Consider the following 12,941-nt stretch of genomic DNA (forward strand, 5'->3'; position numbering starts at 1 on the left):
ACAATGATGGCAGGTACTAAAACAGCAGGAGTATAACACAATGCCTGTCTCTGTATCTATGTAGTCATCCAATTATCTGAATTTATAACAGGAGTTTTACATATAACTGCTCTTTGACGCGTCATTGCATTATACCTGTATACTTTTTTGAAAAGAAGCATGGCGAATATAAAATAAAAGCATGTGCAATGAACCCGGTGCACAGTGCAAAGTCTTGGCGATACAGCAGCATTGCCGTGAGGTGACAGGGCGCTTTAGAAAGAACATTTTAAACTGAAATGATATTTCAGTCAGTATGATTGTGCATAAAAAACATATTTTGCCAATTCTACTCTGTGTATTTTGTAGTTTGTTTATATGGTTTTATTTTGGACCTCAGAAAGGCAGTGTTTATGTCAGGCTCCTGAAGCAGAACACTTAGCACACTGAGTTTATAGGGAATCAGGCATGGTAAAAAAAACAAGCATTTTTTCCCAATGTAAAAATCTAGCCCTGTTTTGTCCTTGTCTTAGTCAGTTTTCCCTTCTTGTTCCCTCTTCCCCTCCTGTCTGGGTATGTGCTCCTTTATTTTTGTTTTGGCTTTCGCCCTGCTTTGCCATTCTCTTCATCAGTGTTAGCCCCACCCTCTCATCGTTTTTCCCAGGTGTGTATTGTCTGTATTCACTGTATAATTATTCCTTTTGGCTGCCTGTTACTCTGAGTGGTCTTATTGATGGTCTAATTCTGTTTTGCATTGATATTGTGAGACATTATGTACTCAAAAAAAATCAATAGCCTATTTTTATATGTGTTTGTATTTGTTTAGGGTATAACTATTAGGGTATAACTATTACATGCTTTAAAAAAGGGGAATAAGGGGAAAGAAGACATTGTAAAATATATCAATATTCGATGATTATGTTTATAACTAGGTAGAACATACACATGCTCTCCCCTGTTTTCATTGTAATGTGAAATATCTCAGCAGAAACATATAGTAGATAAAAAGGTCCAACTGTAGGATTTTTACAAGCGTTAGAACTGCAGTACAAAGACATTGCTTTAAATTTTCTCCATTAATTACATTATCTGAATGGCACCTTCATCAGTAGCTCCACTTTAAAAGAGTCAGCTCTCCTAAGCCCATTATGAGAATGTGTTCCAAATGCAAGACAGGCATTTTCCTTAAGCTAAATAAACAGAATTGTGATGGGACAGGACGTACTGCTTTCTTCTTAATGTGTGCAGGCATCAGACTTGTTCCAGTCAGTTCCACAGTAATTGGATCAAGATGCCAATGTGAACCTTATGACAGCTGGGACATTTGGAAACCTTTGTTCCCTGGATTTAAAGGATATTTTGAGGATATTCTAGATAGACAAGAATTGTGATGCATTTAAAGAACAGTAAATCTATTGACTCAAAACTTCCAACAAGATTCTATAAAAAGTGTGTTGGACACACTTTTAATAGAAAAGTACAGTGAAGCACAGATACAGATGAAAAAAACTAACATTTTATATTCTTCATTACTTCGAAAAAAACACATCAATTTTAAACAAGCTTAAACCATCCAGACCTAATCTACAAGGGTGCAGCAATAACAGACAGCAAACAAATGCCTCTTACCTGCATGTGCTGCTCTTCTGCATGACCTCAGCCCTATGGTAGCCAGACAGCTTGCAGAATCCGTCATTACTGTACACTATAGGCCACTCCACGATCTGGGCATTACCCAAAAGGAAACTGGTTTCTGCAGATGAAAAAAGAAGAGAGAGAGCACAAGTTCGTCAACCTACAGCAGAGATTCACAGTAGATTCAAAAAGCTTGCTGCACACTGAGTACCTGGCACATGAGTAAGGCTATTACAATCCAATAAAAAGGAATATTCACAAAACCTACTGAAAAGGCAATTACACCTGAAAAAAATTCAAGCTGTGCCCTGGTCTAAATTGTTCGCTTTTATTTCTTTGGTGCTTTAACTTCCATTCCAAAACCCCGCCACCACCCACAGCTATGAGATTCACATGTGCTCAAATGTTCAACAGCACACACACACATATATCCGCACACATAACAGCCTCTACCATTAACATCTCCAACCAGTGAGTTACCGCTCCAAATCCTGAATCCAAGGATTTTTCGGCCTTCACACAACTGGGCAGTCCCTGCTCTTCTGAGAATCATCCCCATAGATGGTATTTAATTAATGCCCTAATTGAGCGAAGTGATTCATTAATTGTGGCCTTGGCATCACAACAAATGAAACCTTAGATAGGACCACTTTGAGATATTCTGGTCTCTCTGGGCATTACAGTTACAGCGTCCACAAAAAATGATAAAATCTCTATCACAGACATCACTTCTCCACGGATAATATCTTTAAATCTTTCACCAATTTTGTTTTGTTCATTTATCACAAAATATCCTAGCCAAACTAGAGTTAGCACCACTCCACTGCCCCAAAAAGTTAGATAACACACATAGCAATGCTGCTTACTGGATACTGATGGGAGAATAATAAGTTGATTAATAATAATTGATTAATCTGCAATGTAAAAAGTAGATGTGCAATGCAATTGTAATGTCAATGAACAACTCTTAACTGGCTACAAACAAAGTGTTTACTTGCAAAAGGGGAGGTTACTAAGTGCTAATGATGGAGGGTGCCCAAATGCTTGCCTTATCTTTATTATTTATTTTTTTTTTTTTGCTATTTTAAAAGAAATGGAAATAAAACAGTAATATTGTTTAAAATATAAAAAGATGTGTCATCTTGAACTATATGTATTTTGGAAACTGAGTCTTCTACTTTATTCTACTCTATTTTCACAGCAACATAGATTTTGAGCTGGGGTGCCCAAACCTTTTTTTACTTTACCATACTTTAACTGTCCCCATGGTGTTCCAGGTATTTTGGTGTAGCACATGCATTTCTTCTTATTAAGAATGTTGGTCAGTTGGCAATTGTTAAACTGGCCACTCCTGAAGTCTCTGCTATCTGTCTGATAGGTGTGTTTTGTTTTTTATAGTCTAATGATGGCCTCCTTCATGGCATCGACACCTCTTTCGGCTGCATATTACGAGTTCCCATGAACAGCTACCGAATGCAAGTTCAAAACTTGGAATCAACTGAAGGAACAAACCATGCCTGGCCATCAAACTGTAAATCAGTCAATTGTCCAATTACTTTTAATGCACCAAATTGTTGACCTGGACTTTTTTAGCCTGATTATGGCCTCCTTTACTTACATCGATACATCTTTGGACTGCATATTACATTTCCCATGAACAGCTACCAAATACTGGTAAAACCTGTAAAAATGTTAAAAATGGCTGTAATTCCTATATTTAGTGGATTTTGTTCTTGCTAAACCCACTGAAATAAAGTCTACACTTCAATTTTATGTCTAAATTGCTTCATTTCAAATCCCTTGGGGTGGGGAGGCTAACTGACAAAAAGTTTTATGGTCACAGATAATGTACACATTTCTATATCTGACATTTTGTTTTAATATGTTCTGCAACCTTTTGATGTCACTGGACATTTAGTGCCCCTGATCAATTATCCTAGTTGCCCATGTTGTAAATTTGGCCCTGGCCTTAGATTGGCAGTGTGTATCAGGCTAATGCAATGCTGTACAGGCCTCTTCGCTGGTGTTTCAGAAGTGTTCAGGAATGCTGAGCTCAGCCCAAAAACTGCAGCCTCCTCAAACGGGTATAAAAATGGAGAAATAAAGAGGACATTACAGCACAGGAGACAAATCAGGGCACAATTTGTAACAGAAACGCCTGTAGAAGGATATAAATATCCCAAACACATCTCGTCCACGGGCTCTGCGCACAGCCCTCAGAGTCGCACGCAGTCAGGAGGAAAGGGTAGAGAGTGTAAAAGAGCGAGTGTGATAGAAAGAGAAATAGAAGAGAGAGAGAGAGGGACAAATGGCAAGAAAGAGACAGGGCACTTGACATAGCCATTAGAGGAGGTGGCTGCTTCTCTCCTTGGTTGAATAAACTCTATTCCATCGACCTCCTCCCTCATCTCTGTGGGACTGCCTGAGAGGGCGACAGGGATAGAGGGCTAAAGTGAAGTGATGGGCCCTGGAGGGACACATGCAGGGGGCCTCATTACAGGGGCCTACACTGTCCAGCCCCTCGTGTCAGGGGCCAACAGTACGGGAGCACACCCTAAGGGCCTGGTCGACCCAGATCCAACCCAACAGATCCCTTCCTCAACAAAGAGATAACTGTGTTACTTCCTGTCACTGGTGATATACTCCCCTCTCCGAAAAGACAGCCCACTCTCGTTAATGAAGCCGCAGCCAAGCGGCCAAGCGGAAAGAAGCAATGCTGAATAAGCCAGGACAGCAGAGCAAGCATGAGGATACGAGCTTCTAAAGCAAAGGGGCATCAAGGGTGTGGAGAGAGTGGAGCTACATTCCTAGCTCAATTCTCAATGCAGTAACAGTACTGTGCAAAAGTCAGAGACCTTTGTTTATTTCATTTCCATACTTTTGCTTCTATAATTTATATTTCTATAAAGTGCAGGTTCATTTTTCAGGACATATTTCAATTAGATATACAATAATCCACTTGAGGAATGTAAAAAAAAAAAGTTTCCAAACTGTAGGTCAAAAAAATAAAAAGCAGGCACGCCTAACAACCATACAAAGACTGGCAGACCAAAACTGCCCTCATCAGAGCAACAGTATTTAAAGCTTTCATCTCTGAGACCTGAAAACAGGTGATCAGGTGTTTCTGTCCAAGCTTTGACTGTCAGGAGACCACATAAGCCTGTGGGTCAAGGACATGAAGATGATTGTGAAGAAGAAACAGACAACAAGAAGAAGAACATCTGTAAATCAAACAAAGAAGATGCTGGTGTCCTCAAAACAATGGACTGACAAGCCCAAAGTCCAGATCTTAACATTACTGATTACTTGGTTGTTGAGAAGCAGAACATTCTCCTAAAAACTAAGACTGAACTTTGGAGTCCTAGTTGGTAAAGGGAGGATATATTAATTACAGAAACATGAGGTGTGTTTAGTTGTTCAGACTTCTGTGTGATTGTATGTTAAATAATGCTTTTTTTCCTGACAATGAAAAATAACTTTGACTGGAAAGTAAATAAATGAATAGTGGTGTATCACATTTAAACGATACTATACTCAAAATACAGTTCTACTCCTAGTGTTTTAGGACATTTACAACAAGGCCCGTTTCAGCATTTTAAGTGTTTAAGTTGTCAAGTAAACTCTCTCCAGAAAGACCCTCATTCGAATTAAACTCAGGGGGGTCTGTAAACTCGCATTCTTAAAGAAAAAAACATGTCTCCCACATCAAAAGGACCCTAAAACACTTGCGAGAGCATTCCAGACCAGCATCGGGCACTGACGAAGCTATCCATACCTGTCTATAAATCACTCACACTCCTGATCAGGTTTTTGTAGCTTTTCCCCAATTTAATTGCAGTATATTGTCACAGTGTAATGATAAAGTAAACCCAGCTGTTAGTCAGTTATGTGTAAGTTAATGTGTTGTCTTACCTGTCCACACAAAAACACTGAAAACAGAGTTCTTTGCATTGCATTATAAAATTTACTCTTCGAATTACTACAGTTCATTTTCTACAGTATTTAAATGCAAAAATGTAATTACATAATTATTACATATTTAGTTATGCAGTCAATTAGCTTTACATTCAATATGTGGTCTGTATCAATTGGTTCAAGTCTGCACTTCTGAATTATTTATATTCCTTTCAATGTAAGACAATTACAAATCTTCCAAAAATGTATGAGTGTATATACATGATGAGAACTCTCTTCTCTTCTACTTGCAAACAGAAGTATGATGTCAATTGAAAGCTTAGAAGCTATGCTTGACCAAATCAATCTGCTTATTTTGAAGAGAACTATTTACTATCCATTTATTGATGCTTGCCAGGTACCATATAGCACACAGCTTTTCTTTCTATAGTGAATACTGTCTATAATTTAGTCTTTTACATCAGGTCAGTTAAAGAAAGAAGATCTCAGATCAGAAAGAGAGAAAAGTTTCATTACATTGCAAACAAAAAATCTGAAGTCATTTGTAGCTGGCTCTGTTTCAAGTTCACTTTAACTAGAACTAAATCCGATTCCTCTGAAAAACACTATGAGCTAGTTATCTAGACATGCATTAACACTGGCCCTGTCCAGTGGGTATTCCTTGCTTTGTGCCCAATGATTCGGGGTATGCTCTGGACCCACAGCCACACCCTGACCAGAAGGAAGCAGATAAGAAGATGGATGGTTGGATGGATTAACACTAATCTTGCGCTAAATTGCAGATCCAACGTTTAAAAAAATTCACCATTTGACATTCATTTTGATCTGGAAAACTGACTCAGTCCATTAGAATGTATTAAGTAAACCAATGTAGCCACATATTAGGAAACAGCATCATGCTCTAGCACTGGTGAAGCGAAGCCCAATCTGATACTACTTAGTAAAAAACTGCTGAACACTACAGACACTACAGATCAATTTTATGACCACCACAGTTGCACACAGTCAGCACAGTGTTGTCCAGGCCAGTCCACACGGATTCATAACTGACTGACCTTATCCGTACAAGGCTTAAGTGCTCTAATCTTGCGTACTAATCCCAATTCTCGCTTGAGTCTTTATTGAATTAACCTCTTTGTCTAATTCTTAAAAAAGACATCATTGTCTTCTCATGCCAGTGTCTACTTAAAATAGCCAGGTTCGCTTTAATATCCACATTGATCGCAGGCCCAGTTCCACGTGAAGCCCAAGGCGCTCACTCAGCGCGTCCAGGCAGAGCTTTGTACCTTCCGATGGGGTGCTGGCGAAAGCTTATCGTGCAGATTGTGAAAAGGAGGCATATTGAGGGAGATGAAAGACAGAGAGCCACGCGCACCAGCTCCACGTGGGAGGCCAACAGGCAGCTGGCAGGGCGCTCTCCAGCGATTCCACTGCAGACTGTTTACCACTAAACACATAGGTTTCACACGCACGCATACACTCTTTCGCCCACACATGCACACAAAGACAGGCAGGCTACAGTCAAATGTAATACAGAGACCATCACACACATACAGAACCAGTGGCTGAAAGCAGGCAGGTTGAGTGAATGTTGGAGCAAATGTGTCACTCACCAAGAACAGATAAACAAACACAATGGTAGAAGGTGTACAATCAGATTTACTCCTGCTATCAAAGTATAATGTGGAACCTTTGGAGGTTTTGCGATTAGAAACTATGGAGGAACCTCTTAAGCTGCTTGAGGAACATTCAAACCTTTTTCTTTTGAAATCCTTTCCTCCTTAAGAGCACCTTAAGAGGTTCCTCCACATTTTTAAGTTGAAGAACCTCCATACGTTCCTCAAGTGTACTCTCATCTAGCTACAATGCACTCCTCGTTTTCTCTCACTCTCTGTTTTCAGTTACAGAGTGACACTTTCTATGTGTCATCATGTGATTTCATTATTTTGCTTAAGGGGGTGGGGGGTAAGTCTTACTAATAGGCAATCTAAGTATTTGTCTTTGAGACTGTAGCAGACAGCAGCTGAGATGATTGATCAGTTAGCTGTCTGCACAGGGCTGGACCACAGTGCTACTGTGCTACTGTTCTATCAGGGTAACTATCATTAATCATCTCTTAATTGTCATAAAATTCATATAGAAATCCCAAGTTATAGTACAGTACAGTTCCAGAGACAGTATCATACATTTTTGAAGTACTTCTTTTATAATAAGACTAAACTTTTGTTAAAAAATCATAAACTGGGCATCGATTGACTCAGCAGACTGACACTAACATCATGGCCAAAGGATGAAGAGATTGAATCCCAGGTCATGCTGCTTCACCTTCAGCAGCCAGAGCCAGAGAGAGCACAATTGACCATGCTCCCTCTCCCTTCATCACTCCCATTACGATGCCTGTGGCCTGATGCCAGGCCTGTGTTTGTTCAGGTATCCGGGGGGTAGTGCATTGGCTGCCTAGTGATGCTGCCTTGGTGGGTGACTTCACATGTATTTGAGGAGGCACAGTCCTCACTCTCCTATTGTCGGGAGCATTGAAAGTGATGGGGGACATTCTAGTGAGTGGGTGGGTTAATTGGCTTAGCTAAATTGGGGAGAAAGTAAACAGTTGAATAATCAGTTACAGAACATAGACAAATGTGCAACAGTGAATTGTTGCATGCAAAATATACCCACATTCATCGATAAACTGTAAGTTGAACACTCTGACATGTACAGTAACTGGCTGCAAACATTTAGCTAGTTAACAGTTTGCTGTAGTCCATTCCACAGTATGTTTACTGTATATCTAATCACAGCATCAATAAAATACTGCAAAATACAGCAAAAAGCAAGCATTATAATTGGTCTTACAGTGAAATCACAGTAATATGATACTGTGTTTTATACTACAGCACATACTAGACTTCTGTCACAGGCATAGCATTACATTTTGATACTGTGAATGATCAATCTAAAAGATTAAATACTGTAAAATTAAGACAGTAGCTCTGTGTGAAACTGTGCCCTGTTCACTATCCCCTTCATGTGAAAATCCAGATCACTGTATTTTAGCTCTATCATAGGGAACAGAATTCCACAAGGTAGTGAATGATTTCAGACACCTCACTACGTGTGTGAACTCACTGCTGTGCGACAGCAGTTTGTCTCACATACAGTCTGACCGTTGGTCTTCCTCACAGAAGCTGCACAGCAATCTTTAAATCAAACGATGCGGTGGACTATGGGTATTCCATGTTCAAGTTACCCTTACAGTGTAAATTCTATGCACTGGACCTGGCTGTTAATCTTTCATGCATATTTATTCAAAATGACTGATTTATTGTTAGAGGAGTTCATTTACTTAGTTCATTTGATCTGTACGGACAGAGGGATGGCACTGTTAATCATGGTCCTCCATTGCTTTGCAATTGCTTTCTGAGACTTGCTGATAGTCACATGCATCCTCATAACATTGTATTGACTGGGCCATATCCCGGGCTGGTTATGTCTCTATATCACGGCTTGGAGCCCCATGCTCCCATGCTGACCGCTGAATTGACTGGACCTTACCGCTCAGAGGTCTCTCACGCAGAATGGGACTTTTCTACGCTCTCTGTGGGCAAGCTAACTGACTTCATGCCTGGATCTGGGAAGCTTTTCGCCATGAGTTCTTTGATTTGTCATGGTCCCCTAGAGAACCATTGCTTTTAACCTCTTAAACTCCTTGAAACTTCCAGTTATTCCTGGCTTTTTCCCCCATTGTTAAAATCTCAAAACAGCTTAGCCAGTTTGCATGTAGATGCATGTAATAAGTCAGATCATAAGTGGTTAATATAAAAAAAACCCTCAAAGAACCCACCTTTTTAAGGATGTATACCAATACTTGCCACAAATAAACAGAACTCCTTCCATATTAATTTACTGAAAAATACTGAATACCTTTTTATGATTCATTATCATAATGATGGAATAATAATAAGCCTTAAGGGCTTCATTTAGGGAGTAAATGTTTACTGTGACAGTAAAGTAAACATCATGTGCCCCATTAATGCTGTTAAACTGGCTTTTGAAAAGTTCTGCTCTGAACTCCTCTAGTGTTCTTCTGGAATAACCTAGAACAAAAGCCAGAGGAACATTGGCCAAACATTTGCTTGCAGGATATTTAGCTTGCACTCTCGACAGCACAGGCAGCCAGAGAAGCTTCATTATATGTTTAGTCTTGCGTCTAACTGGAACTCCTTCAGCGCAGTGCACTGTGACACACCTAATTCAACAGTCATGGTAAACAGAAAAGAGGTTTACAGAAACGATTGAAGATGTAAGAGAGCACTTCTCCTGCGACTTGGTCATTACATAACACCGCACGGACGGTTCTGTTAAAGAGCAGACTCAAACCAGCCAGAGTGCCGCTCTCTTTTCCCCAGTGGGAGAGGACGTCTGCCAGGGGAGCAGAGGGAAAAACAGACCCCATTAAACAAAATAAACCTTTAATTAGAGAAAACACTGCATTTCAACTTTCTGTTTGTGAAAAGTTTTTGTTTTCTTTTCTTTCTAATGTTGGTTATAGAACTGTACAGACAATATGAGCCTAGTGGGGTGAGACAGACGCCAGTGAAAAGGTCTGCTTACAATGTTGCTTCAGTTTTATGCACCAAAAAAGAATTATTTGATATATTGTGACTGTCATGTATAAGATATGTCCTGTTGTAGCTTCATTTTTGACGCTTTTTTACATTTTGTTCTTTACATTGAGTCACAATTTCATGCTGAATAGACCATTAGAAATGCTCCAAAATGACCTGGACTAAAATCTTTTTACACTGACATCCACTGAAAGTTAAAAAGGGTTTTTCCTTCTCCTGTTAAGCTGAACGATTTGTGTGTCTCCAAGGTTTTTGTATTTGTTTAGTAAGGTCTGGCATTGTTCCTTTCACAAACATCAGTCAGGGCTGAAATGTACAGAACAAAGTGTTATGTTCTGAGTAAAGTCCTTGAGGATGCTGGGAAAACATTCCGACAAAACTTAAATATCTGAATATTTTAAAAAGATAAAATGATGCATTTGCTTCAGGACAGCAGAGACAGCACAAACTTTAATCGTTGGCCCTCACATCTTGTCCACTGAGCTCAGCTGCAAATATGACAACCGTGACCCATTTGAAATGGACCATTTTTTAACATAGTTTAAATATATGGACTGGTGTGGAGTTTTGTATGGTTTGAAAACACGTTTCCATTGAATATCAAACAGGCTTAGCTCCTAAAGGCACAGGAAAGTTGACTCCCTTTGAGCTGGAGGAAGAAAATTTGGAAGGACCATCACACACTCCCAAGGGGCATTCATTCTCTGACTGGTCAGAACTATTAACAAAATATTGATAACCACCAAGACTGTTCCCCTGACCCACCACCACCCATACCAGGCCAGCGGCACACCCTCCTACCACTGCTACCTGTTTAATGACCATGTTAAAACCTAAATGGACTCGTAACTATCTGCCACTATTAATATCACCACTATTAACTACCTACACAATGATTAATATATTATGATTATGATCAGAGCAGTTCAACAAAATAGATGGTTTGGTCATTTTTATCAATAATTTATAAATAGTCCTGACCAGAAGAGGATGGGTCCCCCTTGTGAGTCTTGGTTCCTCCCAAGGTTTCTTTCTCCAGCTCTGAGGGAGTTTTTCCTTGCCACTGTCGCCATTGGCTTGCTCATTGGGGGTCTTTGATCCTTCATGTCTTCTTACGTTATTTCTTTTTTCTGTCTTTTACTAATTATTAATTATGTATGTATGCTTTGTGACAACAACAGTTGTAAAAAGCGATATACAAATAAATTTCACTTGTCTTGACTTGACTTCTACTCCCCAGGTAGTGGGCAGTGAATAATGAAAGTAATGATGGTTAATGGGGGTAATAATAACTGATGGTTAATAGTGGTAATAATAACTGCTGGTTAATCGTGGTAACAATAATAGAGATGCAGATGGCTTGTATACCAAACTTTCTGCTGTCTTCCATAAACAACCAGAACTAAAACTACTTGTTAACCTCTTAAACTTGTCACAACCACCAGTGTTTGTTTCCCACACTGGTAAAACCTAGTAACACCTCAGCCAGTTTGCACTGCTTTGCATGCAGTTACCGATCCTTGGGTGTAATAAAAGTCACAGAGCATAGGGTTTAATTATCCTTTCTTTCCCTACTCACCCTCTGCTTTCCTCTGTTCTTTTTCTTTCCCTTTGGTAACTGGCTTTTTGTTTTGTATCTTAATCAGTCATTTGTCCCAGTGATTCTTAGACTCTTTTACGCTTTCTGATGGACAGCTTTATTTGCTCTGGTTTTGGCTTTGTGTGTTTTCTCCTTATCTGCATTATCTTCTCAGCATGAATCTCTTTCTCAAACGCTCGTGCGGCTTCTTTTGTTTTTCCTCTTATATCCTCTGTCTGCATTCTCTGTCCTTTTATCCATCTGACTGTATCTACCCATCTCCTTTCATCCGTCTTTTCCTGCTCTCTCTGGCTGTTTGCCTGTGTGCCGTGTGCTGCGACGAGGCTTACAAAAGAGCATGCTGAGGATGGCCAGGGGCAGCCATGCTAAAGCGCAGCGCGTTACATTGCATAAGCCCAACACAACTGAGCAAGGAGAGAGAGAGAAAGAGAGAGAGGGAGAGGGAGAGAGAGAGAGAGAGAGAGAGAGAGGAAGACAGAGAAAGGAGAGAAAGAGAGAATGAGAAAGACAACTAGAGAGACAGAAAAAGAAAAAAACAGTAAAACAGAAAAGAGAGAGAGAGAGAGAGAGAGAGAGAGAGAGAGAGAGAGCGAGAGAGAGAGAGGTAAAATGAGAGGTCTAGGCAGAGAGACAGAGGACAGCAAAAGACAATGAGAGGAAGGAAAACCAGAGAAGGACAGAGAAACAACAAGACAAGGAAAGGGACAAAGCAAGGTAGAGTTAAAAGATAAGTGAAAATTAAAAAATTTAAAAAGTCAGAAGTTTGAAAAGCACCGGTTCTTAATTCAATTGTCTCTCTGTGGTTTCTCACATACAATACGTTTCCTGCACAGCACTCTGGGTGTTGTAATCTCTGCGTCGCGGTCGGACAGCTGTTCCGACATCAAAAAACTGAAGCCCTAAAGCACTCATTATTCCATCTTGGGGGTTATTTCAATTTTTCCGGAAAACGAGAACCCCCTGGTGTCTCCCATCAGTCAAAACTCAACTTGCACTTTCCTGCCAGCTTCTCTGTGCAACAGCTGCCACCGTCATTACTCTCCTTATATAAGCAAATGGGCTTCGAAATGAGCCCTCTCGCCATGCTAAGAAGTGATGTAAAGGTAAAAAAAAGGGCCTCATCAAGTTGACTTTTGTTTCCTTACAGCTGTGTACCCCTTTTTTTCCAAGAACGGGCAAAACACGCG

The 12,941-nt window shown here is 40.0% G+C and overlaps 1 protein-coding gene across 1 annotated transcript in view; it reads right to left on the reverse strand.

Annotated features, from left to right (window-relative positions):
• kcnh5a (potassium voltage-gated channel, subfamily H (eag-related), member 5a) overlaps positions 1–12,941 on the reverse strand; it is a 107,919-nt gene that overhangs the window by 88,934 nt on the left and 6,044 nt on the right. The window contains exon 2 of the mRNA XM_072682728.1: positions 1,609–1,732. Within this exon, the coding sequence (XP_072538829.1) occupies positions 1,609–1,732 (124 nt within the window). The remainder of the gene's footprint in view (positions 1–1,608; positions 1,733–12,941) is intronic.

The sequence above is a fragment of the Salminus brasiliensis genome, chromosome 1 (assembly GCF_030463535.1).
Source record: "Salminus brasiliensis chromosome 1, fSalBra1.hap2, whole genome shotgun sequence".
NCBI lineage: Eukaryota > Metazoa > Chordata > Actinopteri > Characiformes > Bryconidae > Salminus > Salminus brasiliensis.